General features: G+C 53.2%; 2 protein-coding genes across 3 annotated transcripts; one reads left to right on the top strand and one right to left on the bottom strand.

Annotated features, from left to right (window-relative positions):
• The first annotated feature begins 434 nt into the window (after positions 1-434).
• ELOVL1 (ELOVL fatty acid elongase 1) lies at positions 435-4,214 on the top strand. 2 transcript variants are annotated; one of them, XM_009577547.1, is made up of 7 exons: positions 435-491; positions 911-1,101; positions 1,267-1,347; positions 1,555-1,611; positions 1,946-2,051; positions 2,215-2,351; positions 2,764-4,214. In XM_009577547.1, the coding sequence occupies exons 1-7, from the start codon at positions 446-448 to the stop codon at positions 3,016-3,018; spliced, it is 873 nt and encodes a 290-aa protein (XP_009575842.1). In that variant the 5' UTR covers positions 435-445; the 3' UTR covers positions 3,019-4,214. The 2 variants fall into 2 exon arrangements, with proteins under 2 accessions (XP_009575842.1, XP_009575849.1); XM_009577554.1 differs by lacking the exon at positions 1,267-1,347 and having other exon boundaries at positions 446-491.
• Positions 4,215-8,066: 3,852 nt separating this feature from the next.
• CDC20 (cell division cycle 20) lies at positions 8,067-13,207 on the bottom strand. The gene is made up of 10 exons (XM_009577536.1): positions 13,121-13,207; positions 12,381-12,526; positions 11,521-11,617; positions 10,848-10,976; positions 10,247-10,443; positions 9,788-9,882; positions 9,214-9,445; positions 8,968-9,093; positions 8,680-8,797; positions 8,067-8,337 (listed from the first exon to the last, which is right to left on the bottom strand). Exons 1-10 carry the CDS (start codon positions 13,173-13,175, stop codon positions 8,159-8,161), a joined length of 1,374 nt encoding a protein of 457 aa, XP_009575831.1. The 5' UTR covers positions 13,176-13,207; the 3' UTR covers positions 8,067-8,158.
• Positions 13,208-13,214: the final 7 nt, after the last annotated feature.

The raw sequence follows: 13,214 nt of genomic DNA, 5'->3' as shown, positions 1-13,214 counted from the left end.
CCTTGGAGACCTTGCACCAGGGTCAGGCAGACCAGTGTGGGTATAGGTGGCAAGGTTGGTGGCAATATCATGGTTGTTGTGGGTGATAATGTTGGAGCCTGTACAGCAGGAGCAAGACTAAGAGGTTGGAGATACAGCACTAAGGTTGGAAGCTTTCCTAGCTGGCTTGAAATGTTAGGATCCTGCCTTGGAAGGACTGCTGGTGGTGGATGGTGGGGTTCCCAGCAGACCTGGAGAGACAGGGCCAGGCTCAGTGGGGAGTGTGTGGCTCAACTGGAATTGTGGATGCTGGTGTGTGATCAGCTGAGAGCAATGCTGGCCATACTGTAGTTCTGAAGCTGTGCTTGAAATTTGCTGATCTGCTGGGCTGTGCTCTGCAGGTGGCCCTCCTGGGAAAACAGCTGCCTGATCTGCCCTTCCTCTCCACTGAGAAACTGCCACCACCATGGAGGGGATTGTGACCATGTATCAGGACTTCATGAAGAAAGCAGGTGAGTGTTTGGCTCTGCCCAGCTGCAGGGCAGGTGGCACTAGATGCCTTATTGCCACAGGCATGGGGGGGTGATTCTGAAGCAGTCTGGGTCTAGCTACATCCTGCCTCTGCCCTGATGTAGATGCAGCTCGATTTTTTGGGCTGCCTGTTATGAGGTTGTCTTGCCTCGGTGCCTGTGCAGGCTATTTTGGGGCACTTCTGCCCTCCTGGGCAGAGGGACTCCAGGCTGCCCTGCAGCATGGCTTCAGGCTGTACCTTACTGAGTTTGGCTGGCTTCACCAGCCTCTGCTCCCAGACTGCCCCCCTGCCTGCACTCCTGTCCTGGGAGAACAGGATTGCCATGTCCTTGCCTCCACTCTGGCAGTAGCAGATTGGGGTGAGGATGCTAACTGCCCTGCACTGTGGTGCTCTTTGCAGACCCCCGCATTGCTGATTATCCACTGATGCAGTCCCCGTTCCTTGTGATGGGCATCCTTCTGGCATATGTCTACTTCGTACTATCCTTGGGTCCCCGGCTAATGGCCAACAGGAAGCCTTTAAACCTGAAGAAGTTCATGGTGCTATACAACTTCTTTCTGGTGGGACTCTCACTTTACATAGTCTATGAGGTGAGTTGTCAGCAGTAGGCTTTGTGTGGCATATATAAAGCAGCCCATGCAGGCTGTGTGGGTGATGGGGAGCCCTTCTGCAGGCTGTTCCTTGCCTTTCTGTGCAGGGCTTGGGAAGTGCAGTGGGGTGATGTGTTGGGCCTCACCCTGATGTTCTTGTTGCAGTTCCTGATGGCAGGGTGGCTTACTGGGTACACCTGGCGATGTGACCCTGTGGACTTCTCGCAGGACCCCAAAGCCCTTAGGGTGAGTTCTTGTCCCTCTCCCAGTAAGTGGATGGGCCTTTAGCACTTGTGTTTGGACAGCAAGGTCACAGCTACCTGCTTCTCCTGAGACAGAGGACTTACAGTCCCTGGCTCTGGGTTTCACCCCAGGGTTACTATATGGAGACCCTTGGTCACTGGGCATGTTCAGGCTGAGGTGGGTCTCTAATGTTAACCTATCCTGTTACAGATGGTCAGTGTTGCTTGGCTCTTTGTCTTCTCCAAGTTCATCGAACTAACAGACACGGTGAGTGAGTTACTGAGGAGGCCTTGTCACTGCTTGCTGGGCAGGGAGTTGGGGCCCAGTGTACTTGGGGTAGGTGCTTTCTTCAGCCCTTCCAGTCCGACCTGGCAGTGCTTGTGTCTGGCATCACTGCCAAGGAGGCCACTCTAGGCTATTGCAGAGGCCACTTTTGGCCTGTTATAGCTCTGAAAGCTGTGGGGTGACCTAATGTGTGGTGGCAGTGAGCTTGGAGTGGGGGGAAGAGCCACTGAGGTCAGACACCGTGAATTAGTGGCCCAGCCTGCTCTAGCTGCTTCCAGGGCTGCAGGTCCTTGACACCGTTGGGCTCTCATTGCAGGTGATCTTTGTCCTGCGGAAGAAGAATGAACAGGTCACATTCCTGCACCTCTTCCACCATTCTGTTCTGCCTTGGAGCTGGTGGTGGGGAGCAAGGTTTGGTCCAGGTAAGATGGAAACTGTCTGGGTGCGCAGCTCGGGGAAAGGGTGGGGTTAGCCCCAGCATGCTGAGAAAGGGTTTTTTTTTGTCCTTCTGGGCTCCTAGGAGCTCCTTGTAGAGCTAATTGCTGTGGGGGATTGACTTATGCTAATAAAAATCTGTTTTAACAGGGGGAATGGGCTCGTTCCATGCCATGATCAATTCCATGGTGCATGTTGTCATGTACTTCTACTACGGGCTCTCAGCAGCGGGACCTGCCTTTCAGAAGTACCTGTGGTGGAAGAAACACATCACGGCCATCCAGCTGGTGAGTCTGCTGTGGAGCAGAGCATGTGCCCTCAGCCTCTGATGTGTGGGGCAGGCCAGGCTTTGCACCTATGAAAGGTGCAGCCAGCAGCTGTAGTTGTCTCTTCTGCAGCCTCTCACTCTGGGTTTCTGGCCCACGGTGGGCCTCTGATAGCCCTACCAGCCTGTTTAGGGCATGGGTGTTGCTCAGCCTGCTGCCCCTGGGCTGCAGCCATGTTGGGAGGGTGAGAGGCACATGCTGCCTTGAGACTTGTGCCTGCCTCTTCCAGCTGCTTATGACTGTGCCTCACTATAAGGACCTCCACTTCAGAGTGGGAAAGGAGCCTATTGCTTTCATTTAGAAAGAAGGTCTCTAGTGGGATCCCTGACCCTGCTCCAGTGAGTAACTTGTCCCTGCTCTGCCTTGCTCCCAGGCACAGTTCGTGATTGTCTCCGTCCACGTCTCCCAGTATTACTTCATGCCCAGCTGCCAGTACCAGTTCCCTATCTTCATCCACCTCATCTGGATCTATGGGACCATCTTCTTCATTCTATTCTCCAACTTTTGGTACCAGTCCTACACCAAGGGCAAACGGTTGCCCAGGGGGGCTCAGCAATCAGCCCAGCACAACGGTAGCAGCATCCATGAGAATGGCACTGTCACCAATGGCAAGGTCAAAGCCAACTAGAGGGCAAGGCCCTCCCAGAGCCAATGAGAGCCCCGGGGCAGAGGCAGCTGGGACCTGTTCCCCTGCTCCTGGGTGCCACTAGCCAAGTCAAGTGCCTACAGACTGTTGTATCCCTGTGCCCAGCCCTGCTGTCCTCTGTCTGCATGCCCAGCCCCTCTGCTCTGAGCAGCCATGGGCAACTTCTCCTACTCCTGGGAGGGCTTGTGCTGTTTCTCAATGTTGCTGAGCAGAGAGGCAGCTGCCTGCATCACAGCTGCAGGGCTGCAGTCCCATTCCAGTGTTTCCAAAGGAACTTCCCCCAAGTGCCTACATCTGGCCCTTCTACCTGGTGGCCACTTCCTTCTGAGTAGGACCAAAAGAAGAGACTGGTCCCTGTCCTGGTGCCCTCTCCTCTTCCCTGTCTCATCAGAGCTTGTGTGGATGAGCAGACTTGTCCCTGGTTGCTTGCTGCTGCCAGCTCAAGTGTGAGTGCTGCTCTACCATGCCTTGTGCCACCTTGTTCCATGCCACAGTGCTGCATGTCCTTTCTGGTCCCTGTGTGCCCAGGTGGGGGGTCCTGCCCTGGCATATCTGTACTCAGGTGTGGCTGTGGAGAACGTAGGGGCGGTGTGTATGGGACTCAAGGGCCCAGACCTGCCCAGTACAGTACACATGCTCTGTGCCTAGTACATAGCAGGGGTTGTGACAGCCTGAAATGCCTTCCCCACACAATAAGCCCAGGTTGCCTTGCCTTTCTGTGCCTGGGCTGGGTGCTTGGCATGTGCTTTAGCCATGCTTAACTGGTGGCTTGCTCCAGAGTGGGGGAGGCCAAGCTCAGCCTTGTCTTGGACCACTTCCATCCCTGCAAACTCAAGACTTGAGCAATAACTGCCCCTAGAATCAGCTCCTGGGCTCTCCTGCTTGGGACCAGCCCTGCTCTGGCCCAGCATGAGTGCAGCGGAGGATGGTTGTAGTGTGCCCTGCTGTGGTGTAATAGTGAGCACCTCTTGCTTCTGTGGATCCAACTGGGCCTGTGTGAAGGTGTACTCTGCTCTACAGCAGGGCAGTGCAGCAGCTCTCCTGGGCCTGGTGCCCATCACCTGCTCTGGCTGTAACAAAAACCATGCTGGTGGCCTTGAGGATGAGGTGAAGGAGCCAGGCCCTGTCAGATTGGGCTGCTCTTCTATCACAAATAAACAAACAGAAGGAGAAATGGCTCTGCCCTCTTGTTTTTCCTGGCTTGCTGTGCTCAGAAGCTGTTCCAGGTGCGTGGTCCTGCCCACAGTGTGGTTGGAGGCAGGGCTGGGAGAAGCAGCTGGCATAGCAGGTTTACGTGTTGGGGGGACAGGGCGATAGCAGTGTGCTGATGAAGCAGATGGCAGATTGTTTCCAAGAGCTTTGGTAGAGCAGTGCTCAGGGCAGGAAATGTGTCAAGGCTCTTGTTGTGAAAGTGGCTCCACCCTGTGAAAGAATGGCTGGGGTGGAGCGTGGGTGTGGGCTGGGACCTGGGCCAACTGCCCAGGAGGAGCTGCTGCTTTTCAGAAATCCTAGGGAGCCGAGGTCTGGCAGAGCAGGGACTAGAGACCCTGGAAGCCCAGGGGATGGGGAAACAGCAGTCTGTTGTTTTCTGCATCTACTGAAGCCAAAGCTGCTTCTATCTGTGAATGTCCCTGCAGAACACAGATGAGGCTGGTCAGAGGGAGGTTTATGTTGCTGCTGCCTTGCTCTTGCTACAGCAGTGCATCTTCCTAGCTGGGCTCTGCCCTCTCTACCACCTGAGACAGTCTGGTCTTCAGTGCTATTGGGGTGCAGTGCTGCCTTCCCCATCACCTTGTGATGGGGCCCTCCTGAGCAGTGAGACCAGCCTAGGTGCTGACTTAAGCCTGGGAAGAGGGGTGGGTAGCCGGCTAGGCTGCTTGTGGCTGGGAGGAGTGCATTAGACCAGCAGGCCTCCCAAAGCTGAGTTTCACTGTAGGTTTGATTGGGGTGTGGGAGGGCTTCAGTGGATGTCCAGCCAAAGCCCCTAGAGCAGGGCTTGGTGTGAGGGAAAGCTCTGCTGATCCTGCCTGAGCTGCTGTCCACTTCAAGGTCATGCTCTGAAATGTAGGAAAAGCTCTTCAAGTGAGCTGAACTGGTGTGACCAATGTCTAACTGCATGTGGGCATCACCCATACATGGCGCAGTGCCCTTGTATGTATGAAGCCTTAAAATGGGATCTGGCTTCTGCACTGTGTAGCGTTCTCCCTGTTGTTGCTGCTTCTCTGTGGGCAAGGACTGGCAGGAGACCTTGTTCTGATCCCTGCTGAAGTGGTGTGTAACACTAGTTCAGTTCTCAGAAGTCACCACTTCAGGAGCTGTGGGTGATGGTCCAGCTGAGATGGAGCTTTTCCTGTCCAGCCTCTTTCTCCCCCCTGCCAATCTGTCTCTTGGTATAGACAGGACTGTCTTTGCTTTTGCTGAAAATAGTAACAATACTTTAAGCTACTTATGCTTGGCATTTTAAAATGGGCTGTTCCCTACGTGTGCTCTGCTCTCCCTTCCTCCAATTGTTCCTGTTAGTGTGATCTTTCCATGGGCTGGTAATTTATACCCTGTCATGGTCAGTCTGGGCTGCTGCTCCAAGCTGAATTCACACCTTATATGGCAGTGTTTCCTGGGCCTGCTGGGTCAGTGCCCAGTTCCTTCCTCTGCTCCTCTCTCCAGGGCAGTAGGACCAGTATGGGGCCAGAGGAAGACACTGCAATATCATCATCCTCCAGTAATGCTCAGAGGACTTTCAAGGGGTGTGTAATGCACAGCTTCTGGGGGTGGGTATGTGCTAAGGAGAGAGGCAAGACAGGCTCTGTCTGAGAGATAAAACTGCTATTACACAGGAGTGAAGAAACTACACGAGCTTTCAGGCATGTAAAGCCTTCCTTCCAGGGTCAGGAACCACTGGAAGCCTTAATCTGCTGTGGGGCCACGGAGCAAGTCTGTGCTAACTCCCAGCATTAAGCTGCAAGGGTGTGGGGCAGAGCTCTGACAACAGCAGCACAGCTCTGGGGAAGGACCAAAACTTGCATGTGGGTTCCTGCCCCCTTCCCCATTAAATCCAGCTGCTGCCCTAGGATTTGCTTTGCAGAGGAAGGAGAGCTGCCTCTTTCTCCCCTGGGCCTCTGCTGCTCTTCTCCAGGTGGCCAAATGGGGATGCACCAACAGCCCCTCTGGGAAGGTGCTGGGTTCAGCTGCTGCAAGCTGCTTTTTGAGACTGCCCCATCTGAGTGATGGGTGTGGGGCTGTTGTGGTGGGTGTGGGGTGCATGCTGGCTGCCCTGGGCACAGCACAAGTTGGTGCCAACGCTGCCCACCTTTGAAGGCTCCAGCTTAAAGCTCAGGAGGTGGAGGAGGAGCCTGGCAACAGGTACAGCATGGTACTGTGCTAAGAGGAAGGTGAAAACAGTTAATAATTCACCCTCAGCTAATCACAGGCTGATGGGAGGCACAGGCTTTGTTGAGCTGCTTTGCACAGGCCAAGGTGCTAATCAGCTGTGCAGTGTCCCTGGCTGTGCTGGTGCAGCTGAAGGACAGGCTCGATGGGTCTGGTACCTCGGACACCATGGCTCCAATGTGCAGAGCAGCATGGCAGCTGTGGCCCTGCTGGCTTTTTCTCAGGTAAAGGCTCAAATATGCTCCCTGCAACTTGTACCAGCACAACTGAGCCTGGAAAAAATGCATTTTCCAACTGCTGGGGAGTCAAGCGCTACCAAATGTCAGCTGAGCCCTGCTGCCTGCTTCCCTGCTCGCAGCCTCAGCTTGGTAGCAGGGCTTCCCCTCAGCAGGAGGGGAGGACAGAGATCAGGGCTGTTGGAAGAATACGTGGCTAAGGGGTGTGCACTGGCTTGTTGGTACTTTGGGAGCCTCATGTACGATGTCCAAGCTGGCTGTGGCAATGTAAACTAACCTTTTCTTTTGCATAAGGCTTCATGCTATTGCCAGCTCCTTTCTAGCCTTTGGGGTGATTATAGCTGTTGCTGTATGTTTCCAGCCCTTGCCCCCCTCTTTTTTTCTAATGGCATTTGCCTCCTAAATTCAGTTCTAAACTCACTGCAAAAATAGCTATTCTACCCTAGCACCGTAAGAGCAGACAGCGTTGGCTGCAGCACAGAGGCTGTGTGTAGCAGAACAAGACTAACAACTGCTGTGTGCAGGTGACACTACAGATCAGACTGCCAAGAGCAAGTCCCCACACTGCTCTGGCGTGGGTGCTCGCTGCTGGTAGTTGCCTGCAGAGGCACAGTAAGGCCCCTCTGGCCAAGAGGCAGGACACAGTAGAAGCTGGGGACACAGACATAGTGTGCTCTCAGTTGAGCCTTGCCCCCCCCACAGCTGGCACCAAAGCAGGCAGCAGCTGGGCAGAGGGCCCTCCCTTAGGCAGGGGCCAGTTTAGAGCTGGTTCACTGCTCTGTGGAAGCTGAGGCATACTTCCTCCTAGTCCTGCTTCAGGGCTGGAGCCCTGGGAATGGTCAGTTTTGACACAGTCTAATCAGGGATGGAGGGGTAGGAAGTCACTCAGGCTCTAACCCTTTCTTCTAAAAGAAACCAAGAGCACAGACACTGATATAGAGATCCTCTTTGTCCCCTAACACTTCTCCTCTTACCAGAGCCAACTGGCCCATGATTCTGGTTTGAGAAAGTTAAGAGGTACAAAGAAAGCTGGGTTTTCCTGGTAAAGCTTTGCTAGAGGAGGGGCTGAGTAGGGAGATAGTAGGTGCAAGCAGAGAGCCCATATCTAGGGTCTTTCAATGCAACAGCTTCTCCCTGTGGGGTGCAAGCAAGCCACAGCCCCTCTAATGCAGCTGCACTTGTGGTCAGCTTTAAGATGTGGCAGCTGACACACCTGCCTTAGCTGGGACAGATACAGAAGTGTAGCCATTGCACAGCATCCTTCTTCTCCCTCCCAGGACTTCAGGGCTGTGCTAGGCTCAGGCTGCCTGCACACTAGCCCTAAAGAACAAGAGCTCCACCACTTGCCCAAATCCTAAAGGGGCTTGGTTCTGTAAGCCATAGCCTTTTCTCCTATCAGACTCTATAAAAAAAAGTCAAATTAAAGCAGTTTATTAACATTTAAAATACATAACAGTGTGTAAGCCAAATTTACCCCCTCCCCACACAGCCCTGTGCACTCATCGGATGCCCTGGTGAATGATGCTGCTTTTGGCACTGTTTGCCTTCTCTTTCTCCTTCTTCTTTATGGGGTCCATCTCAAAACAGCGCCAGAGCCGCAGCGTTTCATCAGCAGCTGCCGAGGCCACTGTTGCACCATCAGGGCTCATAGTCAGGTTCAAGACTCTGGCAGTGTGACCTAAAGAGGAGATATGCAGCCAGGGCTAGGCTGATCACCACATGCCCTGGTCTCTCTCTGGTTCTGCCACAAAGGTCACTTTTACTCCCATACGCTCCATGAGCCCCACCAGCTTGCATAGCTCTCCCCACACCATTGCTGCAGCAGCATGAATTCACACTCTAGGCATGCATTTGGAGCAATAGTGTTTCTTCAGCAGCCCACAGGATTGCCTTCCTCTAGCAGAATGCCCCTGGACACCATTCTGCACCAGGCTAGACCACCAGTCTGCTCAAACCAAGGATTACATCTGCCTTCAGCCTCTAGCAGCCCTCCCTTCCCCAGGCAAATGGCCCAGCCTACCTCGCAGCTCAGTGACCTTGGCCATCGTTGGATACTTCCATATAACCAGCTGATTCTGTGCAAAGCCATGGCCTGAAATGAACTCCTTGTAGTTTGTTGACCACAGGATAGAACAGACCTGCAAAGAGGCAGTAATGCAGGTAAGACAAGCTGCTTGTGCTGATGCTCACCACCCAGAGATGAGCATGGTCCCCTCCTTTTCCATGGCTCTGGGCCTCAGGAGCCAGCAGCTCTCTATAGGTGTCCTGCCAGGAGGTGTTTATCTCCAAGCTGATGTTCATGCCTCACCTGGGAATGGGCATCAACAGCACTGAGGCAGGTGCCAGAACACACATTCCAGATGCGGATGTGTCTGTCGCTAGTCCCACCTCCAGTAGCTAAAACATTTGACTGCCATGGACACCACGCCACAGCCTGAAAGAAAAGGGTTAATTCTAAGTCATGCAAGAGGCAACCTGTGCACAGCCAGTGCTGCATGTCTGCCTTGCACACAGACATGTGCCCACACCTCACCCACAGCAGCCCTGCACTCACCTTGACAGCACCCTGGTGCTGAGTGAAGGTCTGTATGGGAGCAAAGTCTCCACTGTCTCCCTGGGTACATGGCCAGATGTTCACCAGGTTGTCATTGCCACCACTGGCCAGGTAGCGGCCATCTAGAGACCACTTGAGTCCACACACCTCCTGCGTGTGGCCAGCAAGTGTGGCCACATGATGCTCAGCCACTCTGACATCATGGTGGTGGATGTGGCCAGTCCGTGCCCCACTGCAGAGAGAAGGCTTGCAGGGTCAGGGTGGCACATATTTTCACTAAAATCCATTTTTGTGCTGTTGCAAGACTGCCATACCTGCCACCGGGTTTCAGTGTTACCAGCATTACTGGCCTGTTGGTGCGAGTGAAGCAGCCACAGAAGCTCTTCACAACTTCAGCCCAAATGGCAAGAAAGAAGAGAGGCCTTCTCCCCACAGTCCCAACAGAACAGGCCGAGTAAGAATCCCAAGCCAGGACAGAAACTCCTCTCTGCCATCCCTAACCTGCAGCACTTTCAGATCTAAGATAGGAATCTGCAACAGCTGGACACTGCCCTTCACCCACCCACTGCTTTACCTGGAGAGGATGTAGCTGTTCCAACTGAGGGACCCCACACGGGAAGAATGGCTGGTCATATTTCGGAGACGTTTCTGCTGCTGTATGTCCCATAGCTAGAGAGGCAGAGCAATAAGTTCTCCAGAGGATGAGGAAACCCAGCCCTGTCGCTTTGCCCTAGGAACCTCACTGCACAGACTCTGGCATTCAACCTTGTCAGTATGAGAGCAGAGATCAATTTGTATCTCATGCCTACAGAACAGAAAGTAACTCCAGGCATCAGAAAACCCCAAAACCAAACCCTGCCTCGCTGCTGCAGTTGGTCACTGGCACTGGCTGGATGTGGACATTTCCACCCCACACCAGTCAAGACAAGTCAGAGTGCACTGCATCCTTCTTGTGCTAGCCAAGTCTCTGTCCCAAGGCCCCACAGCTCCAGCAATCCCTAGACAACACCTCTAGTTTTACTCCTGCACTCACCTGGACCTCAGCATTACTTGTGCCAACAGCAAGGTAGTTTCCTTCTTTAATCCATGACACAGAGGAAACATAATCATCTGGATGCTCCATCTGCAACAGCTGGATAATGTCCCCAGAAGTGTGATTCCACAGATAGACAGAGTTGTCCAGAGCCACTGCCAGGAAGTTCTGAGAGCTCCAATCAATGAGATTCAGGTCTGCAATTTGGAAGAGCAATACAGGTCACACTGCAGCTTTACCTGGAGAGCCTTGCCCTTCACCAGTGCTGATGCCAGATCTTCCACCTGCACCAGGGGTGTGCGCACACACGCACACGTGTGCGCACACATGCACACAGGTAAGGGACAGCTTTCTGGGTGTCACCATGCCCAGTTAGTGGGGTCAAGTAGCCCTGATCCAAGTCACCTACACAGCACTCTGGACCACTGTTCCTATAAGGCTACACAGGGACACTCCAGAAGTGTTCCATGCCAGCCTGGGTGCATAAGATGCTGAAACAGCCCCATTAGAGCTCCAGTTCCTTGAGCCACACCATCCTAGGAACTGCACTCCAGTACAGAATGATCTCCATGCCCAGCACACAACATTGCAGCCTACTTACAATAGTCATTGCGGATCTCTGGTGCGTCCAGGATCCGGTCTGGCATTGAGGGAATGTATCTGCCATTCTTCCTGCTGGATCCAGGTGTCATTTTCTGACTGTAGAGCACTTTCAGGTTATTCTGATAGCCTGTGTGCAGAGGAACAGATTTGTTAACCTGAGTTGCTGTTTCCTCCCAGCTGAGCGCTGCTCATCCAATTGGAAATCCCTTCCAGTGAAAATGAAGTCCTAGAAGAAGAGATGCACTCAGAAGAGCACAGTATACTAACATCATTGGCAGTATGAACTGCTGATCCAGGGTGAGCTCCGATTTCCTAATTCACAGGAACAAGTTTAACTGACAAGGTTTTCTGTATCCCATTATGTTTAGTGACAGTTGAGCTACAAAGTGCACAGCAGAGAGTTTGAAGCTTTTGCAGACATGAGGAAGGTTTGCCACCTGCAGTACAAGTGAGCAACTGGCAGTCATTTCAACTTTTGTAAATAAATTCACTGTAGCTGTTATGCACCCCCTCAACCTCAGGAAACCTAAGGACGGAGACTCCAGTGTGCACAGGAGCTCTTAGAAGAAGCCAGTTGATCTCTCCTGTGTCCACACACAGGGCCTCTGTGTTGCTGTTCCCCTGCCCAGATCTCTCCAGCTGAGTCAACTCACGCAGACCCTGTATCATACCTTCTGGAGCATTCTGTGGCTTTCCACTTAGGCGGAGAATCTTTGCCTCTTCTATATCAAAGCCATTCAGATTCACTGCCCAGGCTTTCTGTTGCTCCTACAGAGAAAAACCACCCTTGGTGAGATGCATTTGAAACACAAAGCCTATGCTGCACTTAAAACTGCAGCTGGCAGAGCATATACCTAAGCCCCCTTCTCCTCAAATCGGGAGGTATACAGCTGTGCTGTGGGAGTCGGCTACAGACAGGCAGGTCAAAGTAGTTTTTCTTCAGACATTGGCACGCTGTCCTGCTCACATTATCATACAGAAGAGTGGCAAATTCATTGTTTCATTGCCAGTGGGGAAAGCCACGGCCACAAGGGCCCAAATGCTTCATAAACAGATTTCAGAACACAGCATACACATTCCAGAATAGCTCCCCGATTAGGCATTGTCCTAGAATAGTTACCACCAGCAGTTTCACTGTGCACAGGCTCACAGCTTCGTGTCTCTGTAGCCTGCTATATTTTAAAGCCTCATTAGCCCGAAGTTGAATTTTGCTACTCGAAGTGGCACAGACTAGAGTGAGCGGAAGCAGAGGTGTAAGGCTCTGTGCTCTTCCCTGTGCCTAGGAAAACATCCCTACAGAGCACCTATGCTCAGGCTCCTGTGTAGCAGGTGTGTACCCATTCCATTTGCAGGCTCTACAGGTTCTACCTCATCCCAGGCTCCTGAAGCCCAGAGCTGGAAGCAGTGATGGCTGGGGCTGTCAGCCACTTGACAGAACTTACAGTTTGCTTCTCTGTAAAAGGCAAGGCCAAGAAGAATTAGGTGTTTGGTAATGATCACTGTAGTAATTGTAACTTAGCAACATGCTCACCTTCTTGGTAGGGGACTCCTCAGCAGGGTCATTCTCTTTGCTTAGGAGGAAATTGGCCATCTCCATCTGCATAGTGCTGCGGTTGGGAATGTAGCGATCCCCCCCGGCCTTTGTTGGGGTGCTCTGGATTTTGGATCCAGATTTACCTGCATTCACATGCATAAATATTGTTTTACAGCTATTGAACAGCCTGCATTCGAGCTTTCAAGAGACAGCAAACCCAGCACTCTTCCACATCACATCTACCAGACAAGTTCCAGACAAGCAGGACTGAGAGCTCATGCCATCTAGTCACAACTAACTCATATTTCTGGCCCCCTTGTATAATGGCACTAAGCTCTGGTTAGGGACTGCCAGGAGACAACTCCTGGAGTCTAGTGCAACAATTTCAGAGTTCACAGATAAGGGGAGGATGCAAAAATACCGTTACAGCACAAAAAGCTGTCAGCAGACAGTCCTACCCACACTTGTCCCAACACACAGCTGTGCCAGCAAGGCTCAGCTGGGGGGTCAGCAGTTTACCCAGCCCAGTGCACAGAGCTCCGCCCACCTCATGCTGGGGAGAAGAAGGTGGGTGACTCCTAGGAGCCACGCAGTGTAGCCCACCTCCTCCTGCCGGACCAGGAGGCCGGCAAGGGCAGCCTGGCACGGAGCCCAGAGCCCCACGGCTACAGCCCGGGCAAACAGCCCGGGCGCCGCTCCCCCCCACCCAACCTACGCCGCTAGTCGCCGCCGCTCACCGGGTGTTCTGGACGGTGTCTTGCTGGAGCTGTGGGAGCGATTGGCCGGTTTCATGGGCGACACGCCGGCGGCGGGGCTGGGCCCGGGGGCGCC

This window comes from Fulmarus glacialis, unplaced genomic scaffold (genome assembly GCF_000690835.1).
Source record: "Fulmarus glacialis isolate BGI_N327 unplaced genomic scaffold, ASM69083v1 scaffold4030, whole genome shotgun sequence".
Taxonomy (NCBI): Eukaryota; Metazoa; Chordata; class Aves; order Procellariiformes; family Procellariidae; genus Fulmarus; species Fulmarus glacialis.
The sequence above is the reverse complement of the archived record's forward strand: the minus strand, read 5'-3'. Positions and strand labels throughout refer to the sequence as shown.

What these genes read in the sequence shown, in the direction of transcription:
- ELOVL1 (XM_009577547.1), top strand. Translation starts at nt 446, where the DNA reads ATGGAGGGGATTGTGACCATGTATCAGGACTTCATGAAGAAAGCAG. An exon ending in TCATCGAACTAACAGACACG is followed by an intron (nt 1,612 to 1,945) that starts GTGAGTGAGTTA and finishes CTCTCATTGCAG; the next exon opens with GTGATCTTTGTCCTGCGGAA. An exon ending in ACATCACGGCCATCCAGCTG is followed by an intron (nt 2,352 to 2,763) that starts GTGAGTCTGCTG and finishes CCTTGCTCCCAG; the next exon opens with GCACAGTTCGTGATTGTCTC.
- CDC20 (XM_009577536.1), bottom strand. Translation starts at nt 13,175, where the DNA reads ATGAAACCGGCCAATCGCTCCCACAGCTCCAGCAAGACACCGTCCAGA. An exon ending in AGCACCAGGGTGCTGTCAAG is followed by an intron (nt 9,094 to 9,213) that starts GTGAGTGCAGGG and finishes CTTTTCTTTCAG; the next exon opens with GCTGTGGCGTGGTGTCCATG. An exon ending in CAAGGTCACTGAGCTGCGAG is followed by an intron (nt 8,338 to 8,679) that starts GTAGGCTGGGCC and finishes TCTCCTCTTTAG; the next exon opens with GTCACACTGCCAGAGTCTTG.